Consider the following 22,997-nt stretch of genomic DNA (forward strand, 5'->3'; position numbering starts at 1 on the left):
TTTATGGAATTCCTGCTCCAGTCCGGATATCTCTACCAAAGGTGGTCCTTGTTTCCTAAGGAAAGGCTTTTTGAGTTCTGTTAAGACTCCACGAGGCTCTGGTGTGGCGTTACGGAGCAGAAAGTCACCACTCACCGTTAGACAGAGTGTTAACACCAAGCACAGAGGCAAAGGAAAGCAAATTTGATCATTTCCTTTCAGCAAGTAACACTTGGGCCCCCGTATGTGAATAATCAGGGACCTGCTATGCATTAGTGGAGTGTACTCGGGAAGAGTAGGTGACTTCAGTCCTCTGATTTCCAAAGATGTGCAGGCTAGGTAGATTGGCCTTGGGAAACACGTGGGGTTATAAGGATAGGGCAAGGGGATGGGCCTGGGTAAGATGCTCTTTCGGAGAATCGGTGCAGATGGGTTGAGATGCTTATTTTACACCGCCAGAATCCTATGTTTCTAGGGAAAAAGACCAGGGTCCATTTAGTCCACCCCCCACCATCCTACAATCCCTACAGTGTAGAAGGAGGCTGTTTGGCCCATTGAATCTGCACCCAATCCTCAGAAGAGTGTCTTACCTAGGCCCACCACCTTGCTCTATCCCCCGAACCCCACACATTTACCAGGGCAAACCTACCTAACCCACTCATCTTTGGACTGTGGGAGGAAACCGGAGCACTTGGAGGAAATCCGCGCAGACACGAGGAGAACACGCAGACTCCGCACAGACAGTGACCCAAGCTGGGAATCAAACTGCCAACCACTGTGCCGCACACCACTGACACTCCTAAAGCTCCTCCACTCTTCCTTATACTTTCCCCAACCCCAAACCTAAGCAGCACTCTAAAAACAAACTAACTGTGGAGCATCTGAATGTTAGTCAGCCGACACTCAAACATCATCAGCAGGTTCTTCCCCCTGCGTAAGTGTGACAGCAGCATAAAGGATAGAAGCTGAATTAAGGAGATGGAAACGTAATCATTTCCACATTTCAACTTATAGCAAAGAATTGATGAAGATCAGAGCTTTTCCACATTCCATGTAAATTGCTTTCTGGTTATCTAGAAAAACGTTCCTACTTGGCTGTGTGCAGTAGATCTTTTCAGGCAGTGGGTAGATGTCATCAGACCAGACCTGGAAAAGAACGACAATCACATGAACATTCAAGTTGGTATTAAAGCAGAATTATCCCATTATCGGGCTCCTTTCTCACCGTCTTCCAGAGGTGCTACTCGCTGAAGTGGGGTTCCTTTGATTCATGAACAATGGATGTCACTGCAAAAATTGCCATGGATTAGCCAGGGTAAATGCACGGGGTTATAGGGATAGGGGAGGGGGTGGGTCTGAGGAAGATGCTCTTTCAGAGTGAGAGTCAGTGCAGACTCAATGGGCTGTAATTGGGAAGGTCTGAGAGGCTGACATTATTGAATGCACTGAGGAGATGTTTGAGTGGGTTAAAGTTTAAAGTTTTTGTTTATTTATTAATGCCACAAGTAGGTTTACATTAACGCTGCAATGAAGTTACTGTGAAAATCCCCCTAGTCGCCGTTAGTCAGGCACCTCTTCGGGGTACACTGAGGGAGAATTTAGCACGGCCAATCCACCTAACCCGCACATCTTTGGACCGTGGGAGGAAACCCACGCAGACACTGGGAGAACGTGCAAACTCCCCACAGACAGTGACTCAAACAAAGAATTGAACCCGGATCCCTGGTACTGTGCTAACCACTGTGCCGCCCCTGGTTTCTGGTTCTCCTCCAGTGTAAACAATTTCTCCCAAGCTACTCTTCCAAACCCCTGGTCATTTTGAACATCTTCATCTGACTTGTTTACCTTCTACCTAATGAATGACAGCACAGCTCCCAGTCTGCTATCAGCTAATGGCTATATTAGAAGTATATACAGGTTGGGTGATGAAGGGTGAGAGGAGTGTCATATAGAACACTGCTCTCCATGTCTTATCGCTTACATTGTTGAGGGAAACAGGTGACGGGTTTTTGAACACATATCAATCGGGGATAGCTGGGACACTGGGCAGTGTCAACAATAAACAAAGTTAATAAGCCACCTCAGTAAGGAAAGGCTTGGTGTCTTACCTTTGCCCTCACCAACTGGCATGGATCCTAGTATCAACTTGCCTGGATCTATTGGGCTGAATGGCCTCTTTCCGAGCCTTAAAAATATTGGGCAGAATGATATGGGGCTGTGAGGGGATCTGGACGGCATGCTCCCCCCAGAATTCATTTCAGTGTGGAGCTCACACACTCCAAGTTAACCCACCTCGCACCAAGAAAGCACTGTGAGGCTCATTAACAAGGGCTGAGTGGGTGGAAGACCTGCCCTCAGGATTTTCCAGCCAATCAGATTAACTTGCAGCTCCCTCCATTCCGACAGTGCCAGGAAAGGCTTCCATGGCGGTTGACTGGAGTCTTCAGGTGAGGAGTGGAGCCCAAGTGTAGGGTCCCTGCCTGGGATCTTGGCCTGGGAGTGTTCCGGTAGGTTCGGGTGACGGGTGGGAAAGTGGCGGGATTTCATGCCCACCCTCTGGGGAAACACACCTGCCATAAAATTTAACCCATTCACGTAAATCCAATCCATCCAATCCATCACACAAACCAGCCTCTCATCCATTGACTCTGTCTACCCTTCCCGCTGCCTCGGAAAAGCAGCCAGCATAATTAAGGACCCCATGCACCCCGGACATTCTCTCTTCCACCTTCTTCCGTCAGGAAAAAGATACAAAAGTCTGAGGTCACGTACCAACTGACTGAAGAACAGCCTCTTCCCTGCTGCCATCAGACTTTTGAATGGACCTACCTCGCATTAAGTTGATCTTTCTCTACACTCCAGCTATGACTGTAATACTGCATTCTGCACTCTCTCCTTTCCTTTTCTATGTGAGGTGTGATTTATCTGTATAGCGTGCAAGTAACAATACTTTTCACTTTATGCTAATACATGTGACAATAATAAATGAAATCAAATATCCTGAAACAGACGAGTGTATCATACTTGGAAGTGCACATTATGTGGGTGTTGAGTGAGGAACTTTTGGCAAAACATCCCTTGAGGTTACTATCAGCCTGATACCATTGCCAGGGACTCTCACAGCGACTGGCACTGCCTGGTGATTATGGGGCCATCTACCAACAAGGAGTCAACACTATTAGAAGAGGACAGAAGGAAACAGGCAGAAAAAGGATGATGAAAGAAACAATTGATGTTTGGCACAGGCGAGATTGGCATTGAGTGATTAACATTTGAAGAATTTGACAGGTGGAGACACTGACCTTTACGCACAAAACCTTGTGTTGCAGGATTGGCTTGATGCTGAACTCATGCATTTTTGATTCAGAGACCTGCCAGAAGGAGAAGATGAAAATGAATCGATAATGTGAGGGAGCGTTGTGTCGATGGTGGCTCGCTGCAAGACAGGGTCTCCACTTGATTCTTTCATCATGACCTCTTGACTTATGGACAGTGTTGTGAGCAAAATGAGGGTGGAGTTAGATTAACGCAACCAGAAGCTCAACTGATTAACCCCTTGAGAACACATGCATTGTTCATCCTTTACCACACACTGGAGCTGTTACATCCGTACGCTAAGAGACTGGTCACACATTGACTCAGTATGACCAGGCCAGGGGGAAATCTTGTTCTTTCGTTTCCTCCCCGTCCCCTTATCTCCCTCTCCATATTGGTCGCAAACAGTCCATTTAGCACATACCATTTGCAAAGCTTTGGGGAAAGGGAGGGAAACTCATTGGATAATTCTTTCAAACTGGGACAGACAGGATGGGCCAAACAGCTTCCTAAGTACAGTGCAGCCCCTTTGTAACGCGATGATTGGAGTCTATAAAATGTTATCGTGAATGTTATCGGGGTCGCGCTAAATCTCGAAACGGGAAAGGGCAAAAAAAAAGCATCCATCTGTCATAACGCATATCCGATTTCATGCTAAATCGGGGTGCATAAAATCGGGATTCCACTCTACCACATCATTCTCTCAAATACTTACTCCCTCAAATACTTCTTGAAACATATAAGAGCCTAAGGCGACTTTGCTATGACTTCAGCCAATCTATTGAGGGTGGCTTGCCAGAGCATGAACTGCCTGATGAGTCATACCTCCTCGTGAACCTGCCCCTGGGCCTGGTGAGAGGCGCCATCAATAGGTCCAGGCAGCGGGCGATCGATGGGGTCGTCCATCCCGACTGTCTACCCCTCTACATTCGCGGCCAGGTGTCCCTGGAGAGGGAGCATGCGGTGTCCACAGGCGCAGTTGATGCCTCCCATGCCCGCTGGGCACCACAGGGGCTGGGCTGTATTATCGACACTGATAATCACATTTTGATTTAATGTTTTAAGTTTCCTTTTGACTTTGTTTCTTGTTCGGACTGTCGCCCCTTCCTCTTGGGGAGCCGCCCCTTTTAATTTGTCCCTAAGTTAATTTGAGTTTGTTTAAAGGGCTGGATGGCCTACTCCTCCTCCTATTTCTTATGTTCTTATGTTCTTATTTGTTTGGTGTCAAAGAGATTCCTGATGAGTCCTAACTGATGTTAAATCAGGGAAGCCTCATGCTCCCTATTTAAAGCAGGTGTGTCAGACTCCTAGCCTGCATTCAGCAGGGAGCGACTGGAGACCTGGCTGCGTACAGATGTATGGTGCTAATAAAGTAACTTGGTGACGGGACTTTTGCCTCCGTGGAGTTATTACAGATTTGACAAGGTGGATACTGAAAAGTGTTTCTCCTGTGGGAGAGAACTATGGATACGGTTTAAAAAGAAGAGAACTTTTTTTCTTTCAGAGATTTGTAGAACTCTTCCCCCAGAGAGCAGAGGGGCTTTTAATGGTTTTTTAGGCTGGGTAAGATAGTCTTGATTGATAAGGGAGTCACAGGGTGCTGGGGCAGGGGCAGGCTTCTCCGACCTCTTGCCCTGAGACCAGATATTGCCCACAGAGCCCCACATTGCGGCCTGGGGAGGTAGCTTTAACATTCCAGTAATTGCCATGGAAGTTTCCACTGGGAAGGATAGACTGGCTCTGGGCCAGAAGAGACTGGATTTGATGATGCGAGCAGGATCGTGGAGGCGTGTGATTAAAAATACTCACTGTCCAGAGAATGAGAGGGAGAGAGTGAGGAAGTGAGTATGATTGAGTGAGTGGGTGATGGAGTGAATGTGAGTGGGAGACTGAGGAAATGAGTGAGGGAGTGAGAGGGTGAGGGGGAGAGTGAGTGAGTGAGTGTGGGAGGGAATGAATAAGTGAGTGAGTGAGGGAAAGAGTCAGTGATAAAAAGTGAGGGAAGGAGGGAGTTCTAGGCACCACACTAAATGAAGAATATGAACACTCTGGAGAGAATGCAGAAGAGGTTTACAAGAATGTTTCCAGAGATGAGAAACTCCAGTGAAGAGGATAGATTGGAGAGGATGGGACTGTTCCCCATGGAGAGAAAAAGGTGGGTAGGAGATTTGATAGAGATGCTCAAAATCATGAGAGGGCTGGACAGAGGAGACCAGGAGGAACTGTTCCCCCTCATAAAACGATCAACAACGAGAGGGCGCAGATTTAAAATGATTTGCAAAAGAAGCAAATGTGATGTGAGGAAAAATCTTTCTCACCCAGTGAGTGGTTGGGTACTGGAATGCGCTGCCCTGGGAGAGAGGTGGAGGCAGGTTCAACTGAGGCATTCAAGAGGGCATTAGAATATGATTATTTGAATAGAAACAATCTGCGGGGATCTGGGGCAGAGGCAGGGGAATGGCAACAAGCCCTGTTACTCATTTGGAGAAGCGGTCGAGACATAATGGGCCAAATGGCCTCTTCCTGCACCATAACAATTCTGTGAGTCTGTGTGTGGGAGAGAGAAGGGGGTGGAAGGAAGAGGGAGAGAGTGGGAGGGGAGAGTGTGCATCTGGCTGATTCCCAATCACAGGGTTCTTGTTCACCTTCACTGCCACGCACTCACATTCTCATTCATCAGCTTTTTTAAAAACAGATTCATGTTTAAGGTTGCGTCAGACCTTATTTTTCTGAAACTTGCGAATTGTAGAATCATGGAATCCCTACAGTGCAGACGGAGGCCATTCGGCCCAACAAGTCTGCACTGACAATGGGCATTGCCATCTTGGCACTACCAACCTGTGCCCTTGGCACTGCGCATAGGGCAGAGGCAAAGGGGCAGGGCCCATGGGCGGGGGGGAGGGTGCTTGGGGTCAGGGCCAGATGGGGGCGAGGCCTGGTGTGAGTGGGTGTTGAGGGGGTCCTGCTGCCACTCTGCAGGCAGGATCAGTGGAGGAGGGAGGATAGCGATTAGGGCAGATGGGGCCAGCCTGTTGGTGGGGGGCCGGGGAGGGGTGTGGAATTCAGGGTTGGGCCTGGGAATGTTCAAGGAAGTAAGAAGTCTCGCAACACCATTGACTACCAATGTTCAAGGGGGTCAGCGATCGGGCTGTGGAGCGGTGAGAGGGCTGGTGTCACAGGGTCATGGGGCTGGTCAGTGATCAGGATACCATTAGACAGAGACCGCTGGGCATGCACTGATCTCGGCAGATTGGCATGTGTGCAGTGGCCCACTCAGCGCTATGCTGCTGGCGTCCTGGGTGGGGAGTAGACCACTGAATTCTGGAGAAAGTTGCATTAGTGCGTTTAGCAGTGCACAGACTGTGGGAGATCCTTCTCTGCAATCCCACTGAAAAAAAAGTGTGAATTACTCCAGTTTTCCCGCGAGTTGGACACCTTGGGAGAATCGCACCCAAAAAGTTTGTCATTTACCCCTAATCAGTCTTGCTACCTTTTACTGATGAAAAATAAAATCAAACTGGGACCTACCAGCAGTTCTTGTATTTCCGATATGTTTGTGAGCCAGCCCGTGCCGTCTTCCTTGTAGTAAAACATCACTTTCATTCGGATGGTGCAGATTTCTGGAAAGCCACTGGGCAGCACTTGGAGGGAAGAGGGAGTTGGTACCAGCTTGATGTTCAGGCAATGGCTCCCTGCGTTCAAACAGCAATGGATGAATAACGTCTCGCATAGAGTCATCGCACAGAGGATTAGGGGAGGCAAACAACATTGGAATAAAGAGTAGAGAAATAGGAGGGCTCGGGCAAGGGAGATATAGGAAGTAGCCCAAGGTGGGGCTGTCATTCATGTGGATGCCATGCAGATTGTGGCAAATAAGGCTGGTGAGTTGCAGTCACAAGTGGCTGCACAGGATGGGTGGCACAGTGGTTAGCACTGCTGCCTCACAGCACCAGGGACCTGGGTTCAATTTCCGGCTTGGGTGACTGCCTGTGCGGAGTCTGCACATTCTCCCCGTGTCTGCTTGGGTCCCCTGCCGGTGCTCCAGTTTCCTCTCATGGTCCGAAAGACGTGCTGGTTAGGTGCATTGACAGCTGACGGTCTGCAGCGACTAGGGGAAATTTCACAGTAACTTCACTGCTTATTTATTAGTCACAAGCAAGGCTTACATTAACACCACAATGAAGTTACTGTGAAATGCTACACTCCGGCGCCTGTTCGGGTCAATGCACCTAACCAGCACGTCTTTCTGACTGTGGGTGGAAACCGGAGCATCTGGAGGAAACCCACACAGACACAGGGAGAACGTGCAGACTCTACACAGGCAGTGACCCAGGCCAGGAATTAAACCCGGGTCCCTGACGCCGTGAGACAGCAGTGGCAACTACTGTGCCACCCAGTTTCCAGTGGCAGGTTGAGGAATGAGCAGGGGTGTGTGGGGCTATTTCAAAAGCTTCTGAAGGGCCAGCATGATGGGCTGAATGGCCTCCTCCTGTGTTGTAAGAATTGGAAACAATGCAGGAAGCTGTGAGGATCGGAAAGGTGAGATCAGGGATGTCAACAAGTAGCCAAGAACAATAATCAGCTTCGACAATCGTGAAACCTGACTCAGAGAATTCCAATGACTCTTGGTTTATTTCGCTTGTTGGGGGGTGATGCCCTTGACCCAGGCTGCTGGCTGGACTTTATAACACGTTGCGTGATGCCTGCAGTTAATTGCCAAAAGCTCACTTAAAAAGCGTCCTTTCACTCCAGAGGTATTACAGACTAACACCTCAGTGCAGTACTGAGAGAGTGCTACACTGCCACAGATGCTGTCTTTTAAGTGGGAGAGCTCAAAGCACTTTACAACCAATGAAGAACTTCTGAAATGCTGTCGTTGTTGCAATTCAGGCAACATGAGAGGCAAATGCGTGCACAGTAAGCACCCAAAAAGAACAATAACATCATCACTATATTGTCCACTTTATGGTGATGTTGCTTGCATGAGAAATGTTCACCAGGACTTCAGAAATAACTCCGCTCTGCTTTGTGTTATACCACAAGAGTATTAAGAGGAACGAAAGAGCCTCGGTTCACTGTCTCATCAGAAAGACAGCATCGCCAGCAGTGCAGCACTCCCTCCGAAATGTCAGCCTAGATTGTGCACTCTGGAGACCAGCCTAAGCCTATAAACCCTCAGCCTCAGAGGCGATGGCAATGGGAATAGATTTCGAGTAGAACACAAATTCAGAAACAGTTTGAGAGATCCCAAAGGAACTCTCTTCAGGGCTGGTTCCAATGCTTCACTATAAATAGCGGCACGGTGGCACAGTGGTCAGCACTGCTGCCTCACAGCGCCAGGGACCAAGGTTCAATTCCAGCCTTAGGTGACTGTATGGAGTTTGCACCTTCTCCTCGTGTCTGTGTGGGTTTCCTCCAGGCACCCTGGCTTCCTCCCACACTCCAAAGATGTGTGGGTTAGGTGGATCGGCCATTCTAAATTGATCCTAGTGTCAGGGGGACTAGCTAGGGTAAATCTGCAGGGTTACTGGAATAGGGCTTGGGTGGGACAGCGGTTGGTACATACTTGATGGGCTGAATGGCCTCCTTCTGTACTGTAGGGAACTACAGTACAGAAGGAGGCCATTCAGCCCATCAAGGGATGTGTATGTAAGAATGAGAATCAAGTGAAGACACTTGATAATCATTGAGCATTTCTTGTAGTCTCTCACGTACCTTTAAATGGACACTCCATTTCTTCGTGGTACAGGCTGTGTCTTTTGGTGACAACCTGCGATGACAGGAATGCAAAGTTAGTCACTGCAGGAATAAAAAAGAAGTTCCATGTTAGAAACAGAATTGAGCTTTAAACACTCACCCTGACACACAGGCACGGAATCTTGGGAACATTCTTAAAGATGACACTGCTGTTCCCGATCGTATCCTTGGGTGGCTGCAATCCAAATTCAAAAAAACCTCTTGCATCAGTCTGCCTGGTAGATTAGTACTCAGTGTCATAGAGGTTTACAGCATGGAAACAGCCCAACTTGTCCATGCTCCCCCTTTTTTTTTCCAATGACTAAGCTAGTCCCAATTGCCTGCATTTGGCCCATATCCCTCTACACCCATCTTACCCATGTAACTGTCTAAATGCTTTTTAAGAGACAAAATTGCACCCGCCTCTACTACTATCTCTGGCAGCTTGTTCCACACACCCTCTGAGTGGAAAAATTGCCTCCCTGGACCCTTTTGTATCTCTGTACTTCTGAAAGAGAAAGTTTCAGAAACGTACTCAGCAGGTCAATCGACATCAGATTAAGTTGAAACTCAGTTCTAAACCTGAACTGCCGACTCTGTCACTTCTCTCTCAATTGCTTACTTCTGGACAATTCCATTCTTTGTTTGCTACATCTTATATAAGGCTGTAAGGTAAAGGAGCGGAATTAAGCCACATGACCCATTCTCCTGCCTTTTCCCAAAACCCTAATCCCCTTATTAACCAAGAATCTACCTATCTCTGTCTTAAAGGCGCCCAAGGAAGGTGATGGCGATTGGACAGGATGGCTGCATACTTACTGCGAGGTCCTGAGCCTCCTCAGAGCTGCAGTACCGACTCTTCCAGATGCACAGATACACCAGGTACTCGCGGTTGGGATGGGAACTGGTGTAGGTCACTGTCAGGTTAGTGTCGTTCAGAACACACTGGATGGCAATGTCTGCAGAACAGATTTTTAAGTTATGCAGTCGCACGGCAACAGTTTCAGGCCAGAGGCGACCTACTGTCCATCTAACTCTCCTGCCCCACAGTATAAGCACATGTCAAAAAGTTCCACGTTGGTTGCGAAGCACTTGGGGATGCTGAAGGAACGAAGAGATATTTGAACGGTGAAGGAAAGTGGAGCGGAAGTAGACAATCAGCCATGATCTTGAAAATACAAGTACATAGTTCATTGAGAGTGGCATCACAGGTAGGCGGAGTGGTGAAGGGCTTTCACTGAACTGTAGGCGGTGACTAAAGAACATGCTTTCGTTTAATGCACCCCATTTCTTTATACGAAATTTACGACAACAGCCTGACAGTCACAGGGAGGAAGACACAGGAGCTTTAGAGACTGGGTAAGTCCTTCATTGAGAAAGGCGGTTTACAATCTATACAATGAACATCACAGCTCTCCCCTGCACACTCACACCCACCTGGACAATAATCTTCAGCATATCTTTTCATCATTGGATTGCTGCAATCTGAAAGAAAAAAGAAATGGCATCGCTGGAAAATTCCAGAAAATTCAAGATTTGGAGATATATTTACATATATTTTGTTTAAGGTTTTTGTGTGTAATTATTTAGACTAGAATCCCTCTGTAATCCGTCACACTCAAACTCCCTCACTCACTTGCACACTCTCTCGCACTCTTGCACACTCTCTCATGTTGTCTTGCACTCTCTTGTACTCTCTTGAATTTTCTGTGCTCTCTTCTGGTCTTTTGCACTCTCTTACATTCCTTCACGCTCTCTTGCACTGCTCACATTGTCTCTCACTCTCTCACACTGTCTCGTGCTCTCTCACACTCTCTCGTGCTCTCTCACACCAACTGACACTCTCTCACACTCTCTCATGCTCTCTCACACTGACTGACACTCTCTCACACTCTCTCGTGCTCTCACACTGACTGATACTCTCTCACACTGACTGATACTCTCTCACACTGACTGATACTCTCTCTCGTGCTCTCTCAGACTCTCTCGGCTCTCTCGCACTCTCTCACATTCTCTCGTGTTTTCTCACGCTGACTCACATTTTCTCACACTCTCTCCTGATGGGAAATGAGAGAATATTAGACTAGGTTAGGCATGAAGGAATGTGAGACAGTGTGAGAAAACGTGAGGGAGAGTGGGCAAATATGATCACCTAAGAGAGTGTGAGACAAAGGTCGGAATTCTCCGGCCATTCACGCCAGCAGGATTATCCAGTCCTGCTGCAGCGAACGAAAGTTTGGCTGGGTGCCAAATTCTCCATCCTTGCTCGTAGCGGCAGCGGGAGGAGAACGGCGGAAAATTCCAGCCCATATTACACAGCGTTTGAGGGAATGAGGGGAGAGGGAGTTGAGGGTGAGAGGGGAGGGAAAAGGTGGCGGGGGGGGGGGGTCAGAGTGTGGGATCACGTGGAGATGGCCTTTAGCACTCCTCAAGTTCACTGGAAACCTCAAAACATTTTACAGCCAATAAAATACTTCCTTTGAAGCATGATAACTGTGACAATGTGGGAAACACAGCAGCCAATTTACGCACAGAAAGATCCCACAGATAGCAAAGCGATAGAGATTGGAGAATCTGGTTTTTTTTTTGCAATGTTGATTGTGAGGCAAATGTTAACCAGGACTCTGGAGATAAATAACTCCCCCGCCCTTCTCTGATTCAGCACTGTGTGATTCTTTACATCCACGTGAGCAGGTATAGATGCACACGCCTCGTTTTAATATCACACCTGAGAATTGGCACCACTAGCAGTGCAGCACTCTCTCTCTGTCTCTCTCTCTCTCTCAGGACTGCACAGGAGAGACAGCCTTGAGTTTTCTGTTCAAGCCCTCGAGATATTTTCCAAGGTAACCAAGGGAGACCACAGAAATAGGGAGGGGTGAGCAGAAAATTCACTTACACATTCCCATCGACTCAGTATCAATATACAGCACCGGGGATGGGGGGGCCTGATCTGTCAGACTCCCGTCCGCTATCCAGCTCCATCACTGGCCAGACCAGGACTCCGGTGGTGCTGCCCCTACACTACCCATGCACCCCCCCACCCCCCCAAGGGCCTGATCACGGCCCCCATGACCACTCACAGGCCAGTCCTGACCACCTCCTGTCCCGGAGCACCTCAATTTCCAACCACCCCCCCCCCCCAACTCCCCCACCCCTAGCAGTGCCTGGGGCAGGCAGACCCCCCGCCCCCACCCCCCACACACCCCGATCACTCCCCCTCCAGCCTCGACTGATCCCCATGCAGAGTGACGGCGGGACCCCCCCCCCCCACCCCACCCCCACCCCCACCGATCACCCCTAAGCCCCAGCCACAATAGGCCCTACACCCTGCCCGATGGGCAGTGCCGAGGTGTCCCCTGGGCATGGGCACTTTGTCCCTCGGGTAGTGCCAGCGGGCTCCAACCCCCACACACTGCCCGACCTCCTCGAGGGCCCCGACTGTCCCCCCCCCGCCCACCTTCACCCCAGTGGGGTCCCTCGCTAGTTCCCCGTAGGTGGGGAGCTACTCTAAACCCTGCCAGAGTGAAGTACTCCTGGCGGAGTGGGAAATGCTGCCGGACCCGGAGAATTCAGTCCCGGGCCTGATAATGACATTTAAATGACATGAGAAACAGATTAAAATCACTTACCCAGTCTTCTGAACCCCCAACTAATCCCATCTCCCAGCACTTATAGAATATAGAAAGCAAAGAGTGGGGGTAAATGGTGTTTTCCTGGCTGGCGATCAGAGACTAGTGGTGTGCCTCAGGGATCAGTGTTGGGACTGCAATTGTATATGATTTACATCAATGATTTGGGAGCTGGGGACCAAGTGCAGTGTGTCAAAATTAGCAGATGACACTAAAATGGGTGGCAGAACAAAGTGTGCAGAGGACGCTGAAAGTCTGCAAAGTGATACAGATAGTCTAAGTGAGTGGGCGAGGGTCTGGCAGATGGAGTACAATGTTGGTATATGTGAGGTCATCCGTTTTGGTAGGAATAATAACAAAATGGATTATTATTTAAATGGTAAAAAATTGCAGCATGCTGCTGTGCAGAGGGACCTGGGTGTCCTTGTGCAGGAATCACAAGGAGTTGGTTTGCAGGTGCAGCAGGTATTCAAGAAGGCAAATGGAATTTTATCCTTCCTTGCGAGAGGAAAGGAGTTTAAAAACAATGAGGTTTCTTGCAGCTGTGTAAGGTGCTGGTGAGGCCACACTGGAGTACTGTGTACAGTTTTGGTCTCCTTACTTGAGAAAGGATATACTGGGACTGGAGGGGGTGCAGAGGAGATTCACTGGGTTGTTTCTGGAGTTAGAGGGTTGGCTTATGAGGAGAAACTGAGTAGACTGGGGCTATACTCGTATAGAGGGGAGAGCTTATAGAAACATATAAGATTACAAAGGGAATAGATAAGATAGAAGCAGGGAAGTTGTTTCCACTGGCGGGTGAAACTAGTACTAGGGGGCATGGCCTCAAAATAAGGGGGAGCAGATTTAGGACTGAGTTGAGGAGGAACTTCTTCACACAAACATTATGAATCTGTGGAATTCCCTGCCCAGTGAAGCAGTTGAGGCTACCTCACTGAATGTTTTTAAGGCAAGGATGGATAAATTTTTGAACAGTAAAGGAATTAAGGGCCATGGTGAATGGTGGTGGTGGTGGTGTTGGTTGAGGGGGGGGGAGCAGTAAGTGGAGCTTAGTCTATGAAAAGATCAGCCATGGATCTTACTGAATGGTGGAGCAGGCTCGAGGGGCTAGATGGCCTACTCTTGCTCCTAGTTCTTATGTTCTTATCATAGAAACATACAGCGCAGATATCATTTATCGCATTGATGCCTGAGGGTCTTATGTCCTTGTCATGTTGAGATGTCCTGTGATCACAAAAGACTCAATATACTTGAACAGCTGATAAATATAAAGCTGATAAATATATTCTATAGAGGTGTATAAGATTTTGATGGGTATAGATAGAGTGAATGCAAGCAGGCTTTTTCCACTGAGGCTAGGGGAGAAAAAAAACCAGAGGGCATGGGTTAAGGGTGAAAGGAGAAAAGTTGAAAGGGAATATTGCGGGGGGTGCGGGGGTGGGGTGGGGGGGGTGCTTCTTCACACAGAGAGTGGTGGGAGTGTGGAATGAGCTGCCGGATAAAGTGGTAAATGCGGGGTCACTTTTAACATTTAAGAAAAGCTTGGACGGGTTCATGGATGAGAGGGGCGTGGAGGGATATGGTCCAAGTGCAGGTCAGTGGGATGAGGCAGAGAAATGGTTCAGCACAGACAAGAAGGGCCAAAAGGACTGTTTTTGAGCTGTAATTTTCTATGGTTGTAAATAAATGAAACAACTGCGGTACAAAAATAAGACATACCAAGAAGCCCCAGGAAAAGATGTAAGAGAAACCAAAATCGGCTGAAGAATATGGAAGGCTTTGGACCATGGAAGTAATAGAGAAAGGCAAGAAAAGCAGGGGAGATTATGGATAGGGCTCTCAGAAGCTTGGTCGATGCAGGCTTGGAGCGCCGAAGGGCCTGTTCCTAGCTGTAATTTTCTTTTGTTCTTTGAGTTCTTTACTTGAAAAGATTAATTTCTGCTTCAGCTGATGTGGGAACACCACCGGCCAAACCGGTTTCGCTTCTACGGCAGGTCGAACTGGTTTTACAAACTTGTGAAACTGACTGAATGCAGGAACACAAGATCGAATAAACTTTAACCATTTCAGGGAGGAGCTTGGCCTCCTCCCAGTGAAACTCGCAGGGGAAGGATTTCTCTCTCACCTATCAGCCTTCCTGCTCTCTCCTGGAGAGGGTGACTGGTGCTGTCCCCCACTGGCTGCTCTCCGGCACCTTCTTCAGTAAGAAGTCTCACCACACCGGGTTAAAGTCCAACAGGTTTATTTGGTAACGTATGTGGATTTTGATACCAAATAAACCTGTTGGACTTTAACCTGGTGTTGTGAGACTTACCTTACTGCGCTTACCCCAGTCCAACGCCAGCATCTCCACATCATGACTACCTTATCCACTTCTTAGAGTCTTTACAGTGCAGAAGAGACCATTTGGCCCATCGAGCCTTCCTTGACTCTCTGACAGAGTATCTAACCCAAGCCCTCTCCCCTGCCCTATCCACATTTCCCCTGGCTAATCCATCCAGCCTACATATCTCGGGACACTAAGGGTCAATTCAGCATGGCCATAATTTTAGTGACATTTGATACAGTTCATATTCCTACAGTCCACAAGAAGGCCATTCAACCCAACGATGACTATCCCACCCAGGCCCTATCCCTGTACCCCACGTATTTACCCAGACACTAAGGGGCAATTTAGTGTGCTCAATCAACCTAACCTGCACATCTTTGAACTGTGGGAGGAAACCAGAGCACCTATAGGAAACCCACGCAGACACGGGGAGAATGTGCCGGCTCCGCACAGACAGTGACCCAAGGCCGGAATTCAACCCGAGTCCTTGATGCTGTGAGGCAGCAGTGTTTACCACTGTTTCACTGTGCCTTCCCTGTTGGCTGTCTTCAAGTCAAGCCATTGCCTGCAAAGCCCCAAATATGTGCAGGTCGCCACCCCAGGGGGTTCTGGGTGTCCTGTGCCTTTTGGGTACACCCTGGAGCTAATCTTTGTGAAGTTAGAAGGATTGCTGAGAGGGGCAACTCTCTCATACTAGGTCAGGAAGAGCCTGAATCCTCTGCCGGCAATGTTTGGGTGCGGTGAATTCCACTACAATTCTAAGAACACATAAAACAGGAGTAGGTGTATTGGGGGGGACGGTAAGATGATACTAATGTTAGAAAGTCCAGACGCCCAGCCTAATGCTGTGTAGACACAAGTTCTGCACGGCGGCTGGAGAAATTTAAATTCAATTAATAAATACATTTGAAATTAAAAGGCCAGTCTCAGTGATGATGATCATTCCCAGATTGTTATAAAAATCCATCTGTTTCACTAATGGGGGGACAGTTTAGAACGGAGTTGAGGAGGAACTTCTTCACTCAAAGGGTGGTGAATCTCTGGAATTCTCTGCCCCTTTAAGTGGTGGAGGTTGCCTCGTTGAATATATTTAAGTCACAGGTAGATAGGTTTCTGTTAGACAAGGGAATTAAGGGTTATGGGGAGAAAGCGGGAAAGTGGAACTGATCCACTTCAGATCAGCCATGATCTTATTGAATGGCGGGGCAGGCTCGAAGGGCTAGATGGCCTACTCCTGCTCCAATTTCTTATGTTCTTATGTTAATGTTCTTTAGGGAAGGAAATCCTTACCCTATCTGAACTTTATGTGATTGCAGACACACAATGTGGTGACTCTGAAATGGCCTTGCAAGCCACACAGCATGGGAAAAGAGGGATTGGGTAATAAATGTTGATCTTGTCTCACCCCATCTGCACGTTGTCCTTGAGGTGGTGGGGGAGGGGCCACTGTCCACCTCCTTACAGAATGGGTCTTTGCAAAGCAGGTCTGGAGAGGGATGAGGTGGTTTTGTTGAGGTTCACCCCATGTCGCTCCATGATGCAGGGCTCTGTGCTCTACAGGCTGTTCCCCGGCACGCACTCCAAGACAAACATCAGGTGTTGCTGGGGGATCATCAACTTGGTGAAAGATGCTCTTTGGTCTGCCCGACACTTGTTGCTCTTCCAGTGCAAGGACCTGTCCTCATAGAATCATTCTTCCCATTGAGTCTGCATCGACCATAATCCCACCCAGGCCCTATTCCTGTAATCCCACATACCTTTCTGACCAAACTTTTGATACTCGCTTCCAATATCTCCTCACGCAGTTTGGCATCAAAACTTAGCTTTCTAACAGACCTGTGAAGTGCCTTAGGACATTTTGCTACTCAGTGGCGCTATGTAAATGCATGTTGCCTGTCCCATGCTGCTTAGAAATCCTGGGGGAGCAGGAAGGCCTTAGCCTGGACCTTCAGCTGAGTGCTTCACAGGGATGTCACTGAGTTAGAGATTATTGATCCACAGCCAAAAAAAAAGAGATATCAGGACAGGCAAATGAAAGAAGTATCCTTAAAGAGGAATAAGGGGCAGGACAGAAACTTCGAGAACTTAAGATCCAGACAGCCGAAGGCTTAGCTACCAATGGTAAAGTGAAGTTAAGACAGCCTCTACTTTCTCAGGAGATATTTGGCATGCCTATTACGACTCTCACCAACTTCTACAGATGCACCACAGAAAACATTCTTTCTGGCTGTATCGCAGCTTGATTTGGTTCCTGCTCTGCCCAAGGCTGCAAGGAACTAGAAAGGGCTGTGAATGAAGTCCAGCCCATCAGGCAAACCAACTCCCTCCCACTGACTCTGTGTACACTTGCTGCTGCCTCAGAAAAGCAGCCAGCATAATTAAGGACCCCATGCACCTTAGACATTCTCTCTTTCACCTTCTTCCGTCGGGAAAAAGTCTGAGGTCAAGTAGCAACTGACTCAAGAACAGCTTCTTCTCTGCTGCCATCAGAATTTTGAATGCACCTATGTCGCATTAAGCTGATGTTTCTCTACACCCCAGCTTTGACTGTAACACTGCATTCTGCACTCTGCCCTTTCCTTATCCATGAATGGTATGCTTTGCCTGTTGGCGTGCAAGAAACAATACTTTTCACTGTATACTAATACATGTGACAAATATTGATGTAAGGATGGCACAATGGCACAGTGGTCAGCACTGCTGCCTCACCATGTCAGGGTCCCAGGTTCAATTCCAGCCTCGGGTTCTGTGTGGAGTTTGTGCATTCTCCCTGTGTCTGCATGGGTTTCTTCGGGTGCTCCAGTTTCCTCCCACAGTCCACAGATTTGTGGGTTAGGTTGATTGGCCACGCTAAGTTGACCCTAGTGTCAAGGGGTTCATAGGGTAAACGCATGCAGTTGTGGGACTAGGGCGTGGGTGGGATTGTGGTTGGTACAGACTCGATGGGCCAAATGGCCTCATTCTGTACTGTAGGGATTCTATGAAATCAAATCAAAAGGGAATGGGGGAACGTGTAAGAGGCCTGAATTGGAGGAACACTGTGGTCCTGGGTAGTTGATGATATTTACTGACATATGGTTGGGTGGGGCAGTGTCCAAGCCCTAGAGTGCGATTTAAACCCAGAACTTTGTGACTCAGAAAGCTATTCATGAGACATTGCTGACACAGAGCTATTCATTGGTGTGTTTCATAGAATCTCTACAGCGCAGAAGGAGGCCTTTTGGCCCATCCAGTCTGCACCAACAACCATCCCACCCAGGTCCTATCCCCGTAACAGCACATATTTATCCCACTAATCCCTCTAACCCCTTACTGTCCCTCTATCCCGGGACAGTAAGGGACAATGCACCTAACCAGCATGTCTTTTGGACTGTTGGAGGAAACCAGGGCACCCCGGAGGAAGCCCATGCAGACACGGGGAGAATGTGCAGACTCCACGAAGACAGTGACCCAAGCTAGGAATCGGACCCCAGTCCCTGGAGCTGTGAGACAGCAGTGCCAACCAGTGTGCCACCGTGCCGCCCATAAAAGGAGGCCATTCAGCCCATCATGTCTGACCAATAACAATTGGTCCTATCCCTGTAACCCCAGCTATTTGCCATGATAATCCCCCTGATACTAAGGGACAATTTAGCACTCAACCTAACCTGCACACCTTCAGACTGTGGTAGGAAACCAGAGCACTAGGGGGAAAGTTTAAATGTAAGTTAAATTTAAAAGTTTAAATTACCTGATCCTAGCGTAAAAATATGTGAAGAGATCAGCCAATGATTCGGGCTATGCTTTCTGGGGAGAGCTGGCAGTGATGTTGGAGTTTTGGACTCTTTTGCAACCTCCATGTGCCTCCAGAAATAGAAGCTTAATCTCTCAGGCACTGCTCACAGAGCTTGGTGCTTGAGATTTGAGCTGGAGTGCTCCCTCCATTGGCCCATATGAAACTGTAGTCAAAGACACTCAGTTACACCCAGTCCAATCTTTAAGCAGCAAATTCTATGACACTGCAAACTGTTACCATGTGATTGGTTGTCGCATGATTGAATGGCACACATGGTCACTGATTGGCTGAGAGTGGATGATGTCATGGTCATGTGACTATCATCTAGCGCTGGGGTATGTGGGAGGTGGGGGATCAGATTATTTGAATTGTTTTACTGGACAGAGACAGTGGCTCCAAGAGCAGATCAGGGGCCAGGAATACTGTGGTGAGTAACTCACCCCCTGACTCCCCAAAGCCTGTCCAGCATCTACAAGGCACAAGTCAGGAGCGTGATAGAATACTCCCCACTTGCCTGGATGGGTGCAGCTCCAACAACACTCAAGAAGCTCAACACCATCCAGGACAAAGCTTGATTGGCACCATATCCACTCCCTCCACCACTGATGCTCAGTGTACTATCTACAAGATGCACTGCAACTCACCGAAGATCCTTAGACGCACATTTCAAACTCATGGCCTCTTCCATCTTGAAGGAAAAGGGCAGCAGACACATGGGAACACCACCACCTGCAAGTTCCCCTCCAAGCCACTCACCATCCTGACTTGGAAATATATCGCCGTTCTTTCACAGTTGCTGGATCAAAATCCTGGAATTCCCTCCCTACAGCATTGTGAGTCAACCTATAGCACGTGGCCTGCAGTGATTCAAGAGGGCAGCTCATCACCACCTTCTCAAGGACAACTAGGGATGGGTAATAAATGCTGGCCAGTCAGTGACGCCCATGTCCCATAAATGAATTTTAAAAATAGTTGGCAACTCTACTTGGCACGGGACAGGGAATGAAGATGTTTGTTGTTAAATTTGCTCAGATCCAGTTTGCCCGTTGATAATGAGGCACTTACCTGGTAAGCGGACATTCTTCACCAGAGCCTCTGTGGGTGGAATGCTGTAGATGCTGACAGACAGAAGTTGTGCGGGTTTTAGCTGATGGCATGTGTAGTATGTCAGGCTCCACTGGGAAAGGAAAGGTTACAGATCACATGACTAGCCTCCTCCCTGTAATAACTTAACACAATGTCTACCTAATGACGAGAGCTTCAAGTTTTTAGGTGTCCAGATCACCAACAATCTGCCCTGGTCCCCCCCAGTGCTGACACTATAGTTAAGAAAGCCCACCAATGCCTCTCTCAGAAGACTAAGGAAATTTGGCATGTCAGCTACGACTCTCAACAACTCTTACAGATGCACCATAGAAAGCATTCTTTCTGGTTGTATCACAGTTTGATATGGCTCCTGCTCTGCCCAAGACCACAAGGAACTACAAAATGTTGTGAATGTAGCCCAATCCATCACACAAACCAGCCTCCCATCCATTGACTCTGTCTACACTTCCTGCTGCCTCGGCAAAGCAGCCAGCATAATTAAGGACCCCACGCTCCCCGGATATTTGCTCTTCCACCTTCTTCCATTGGGAAAATGATACAAAAATCTGAGGTCATGACGCAACCGACTCAAGAACAGCTTCTTCCCTGCTGCTGTCAGACTTTTGAATGGACTTACCTTGCATTAAGTTGATCTTTCTCTGCACCCTAGCTATGACAGTAACACTATATTCTGCACTCTCTCGTTTCCTTCTCTATGAATGATATGCTTTGTATGTATAGCATGCAAGAAACAATGCTTTTCACTCTATGTTAATACATGTGACAATAATAAATCAAAACAAATCAAATCAAATGAGGTGGTTGATATTTCTGGAAATCCCCTGGAAAGATTTTGATTTGATTGATTATTGTCACCTGTATTAGTATACAGTGGGAAGCATTGTTTCTTGCGCGTTATAAGACAAAGCATACCGTTCGTAGAGAAGGAAGCGAGAGAGTGCAGAATGTAGTCTGTGGACAAACACAGGGATACACTTGAGGGGTTATATGACCTTCAGGAGTTGGCTGTAAAGTGCTTTACTGCACAAAATAAAGCAAAAAGCCACAAGCCTGTGGTGCACGCTAAGCAGTCCCACCTCAGACAATACACCAATGGACCCACTCGGGGGCCTGCTTTATAAAGGCATGGTATACCTAATCAGGTAATTACCAATCCCCAGGGAGCTTTTATTCTACCAGTCCTACAGGTAGGTCAATCAGGGATTCCCCCATATAAGTCCTGGAGGTTATCACAGGGTAAATGTTCCAATCCTGTCTGTTATGGGAATTGTTGCAGGAAGGATGGAAATCTTGGTGGACCACTTCAAGGTCCATTGACCTTGGGCAGGAATTTCTGTCTCGGGGTGGGCGTGACCAGAAAATCCTGCACTTGGGCTCTTCTATCATGAACCATACCCGCCTCTCTATTTAAGTTACCCTCACTGAACTGTGCTCCCAGCAGCAATGAAAGTCTTCAGATTAAAAGAAATGTTTACATTTATATAGTGCCTTTCACGATCTCAGGATGCTCCCAAAGCACCTTGAAGCCAGTGAGGCACCTTTGAAGTGTCACCACTGTCTTGATGTCAGAAGCGCAACAACCAATTTGTGCACAGCAAGCTCCCACAAGCAGTAATGTAATAAATAAAAGAGCCTTTTTAAAATTTATTCGTGAGACATGCGTGTCGCTGGCTGGCCAGCTTTTATTGCCCATCTCTGGTTGCCTGAGGGCAGTTGGGAGTCAACCACATTGCTGTGGTTCTGGAGTCACACGTAGGTCAGACCAAGTAAGGACAGCAGATTCCCTTCCCTAAAGGACATTAGTGATGCAGATGAGTTTTTTCTGACAATCGACAATGGTTTCATGGTCATCATTAGATTCTTAATTCCAGATATTTTTTACTGAATTCAAATTCCAGCATCTGATGTGGTGGGATTCGAACCCGGGTCCTCAGAACATTAGCTGAGTATCTCGATTAATAGTGCAGCGATAGTACCACTAGGCCATTGCCTACCCTAGTGATGAGGCCATTGTCTCCCCTAGTGATGGTTACGAAGGATAAATATTGGCCAGGATACCAACAAGGACTCTTCAAATAATATCACAGGATTCTTTACATCCTCCTGACGGGGCAGTCAGGGCTCGGTTTAATGTCCTGTCTGAAAGAGGGCGTCTCTAGGATGTCAGCCTACGTGCTCAGGTTGTTAGAATGGATTCATGACCCTACGAGGTGAGACTGCTGCCCATTGAGTTACAGCGGGTATCAAGGTGGGTTGAGGAGATAAGAGAGGTCAGAAAGGTTATTGAATAGAGGAATTGCTACTGACCAGTTCTCCTCGGTGGTTGGTCTGTGCTGGAAATCCATTGAGGTACCAGAAGGTTACGCATTGTATCGACCCGACTTGAGAGATGGCAATGACCGTCTTATTAATGGAAATGAGGTTCGCTGAAGAAAAACATGAAAATCAGTGAAACAGGATTTTTTTTTGTGAGAATAAAGATATTGTGATCAGTTTACAATCTAACATATCCCTTATCTGGGCACCATCCGTTAAATCGATATCAGGATCAAGGAGACAGAAGAGGCTCTTCTCAGTTCACATTGCGGTATTTCTGGGAATGGTGCAATTTATTAGTGTCATAAGTAGGCTTACATTAACACTGCAATGAAGTTACTGTGAAAATCCCCTAGCTGCCACTCTGGTGCCTGCTCAGGTACATCGAGAGAGAATTTAGCATGGACAATGCACCTAACCTGCACGTCTTTCAGAAACTGGAGCACCCGGAGGAAACCGTTGTAGACACGGGAGAATGTGCAAATCCTCCCGACACTAAGGGGCAATTTAGCATAGCCAATCAACCTAACCCGCACATCTTTGGACTGTGGGAGGAAACCAGAGCACCTGGAGGAAAACTCATGCAGACACGGGGAGAACGTGCAAGCTCCACACAGACGGTGACCCAAGCTGGGAATTGAACCTGGGTCCCTGGAGCTGTGAGGCAGCAGTGCTAACCACTGGGCTACCCCGTGCCACCCCTGCAACTTCCCTTCAGACAATATGAGCAACTAAAAATAGCTTCATTCAAATCAAAGGCCAAGTGCTGCACATGCTGGAATTGTCAAATAATCCCGGCTCCCGTTTT

The 22,997-nt window shown here is 47.9% G+C and overlaps 1 protein-coding gene across 2 annotated transcripts in view; it reads right to left on the reverse strand.

Annotated features, from left to right (window-relative positions):
* LOC145356882 (uncharacterized) overlaps positions 1–22,997 on the reverse strand; it is a 48,023-nt gene that overhangs the window by 9,029 nt on the left and 15,997 nt on the right. For both annotated transcript variants that reach the window (XM_080209851.1, XM_080209852.1), the window contains 9 exons: positions 22,181–22,299; positions 19,832–19,943; positions 10,468–10,515; positions 9,850–9,989; positions 9,152–9,226; positions 9,010–9,064; positions 6,823–6,986; positions 3,282–3,350; positions 1,071–1,125 (listed from right to left, as the gene is read on the reverse strand). In XM_080209851.1, the coding sequence (XP_080065977.1) occupies positions 1,071–1,125; positions 3,282–3,350; positions 6,823–6,986; positions 9,010–9,064; positions 9,152–9,226; positions 9,850–9,989; positions 10,468–10,515; positions 19,832–19,943; positions 22,181–22,299 (837 nt within the window). The remainder of the gene's footprint in view (positions 1–1,070; positions 1,126–3,281; positions 3,351–6,822; positions 6,987–9,009; positions 9,065–9,151; positions 9,227–9,849; positions 9,990–10,467; positions 10,516–19,831; positions 19,944–22,180; positions 22,300–22,997) is intronic.

The sequence above is a fragment of the Carcharhinus amblyrhynchos genome, chromosome 22, assembly GCF_965287045.1.
Source record: "Carcharhinus amblyrhynchos chromosome 22, sCarAmb.v2.hapA, whole genome shotgun sequence".
NCBI lineage: Eukaryota > Metazoa > Chordata > Chondrichthyes > Carcharhiniformes > Carcharhinidae > Carcharhinus > Carcharhinus amblyrhynchos.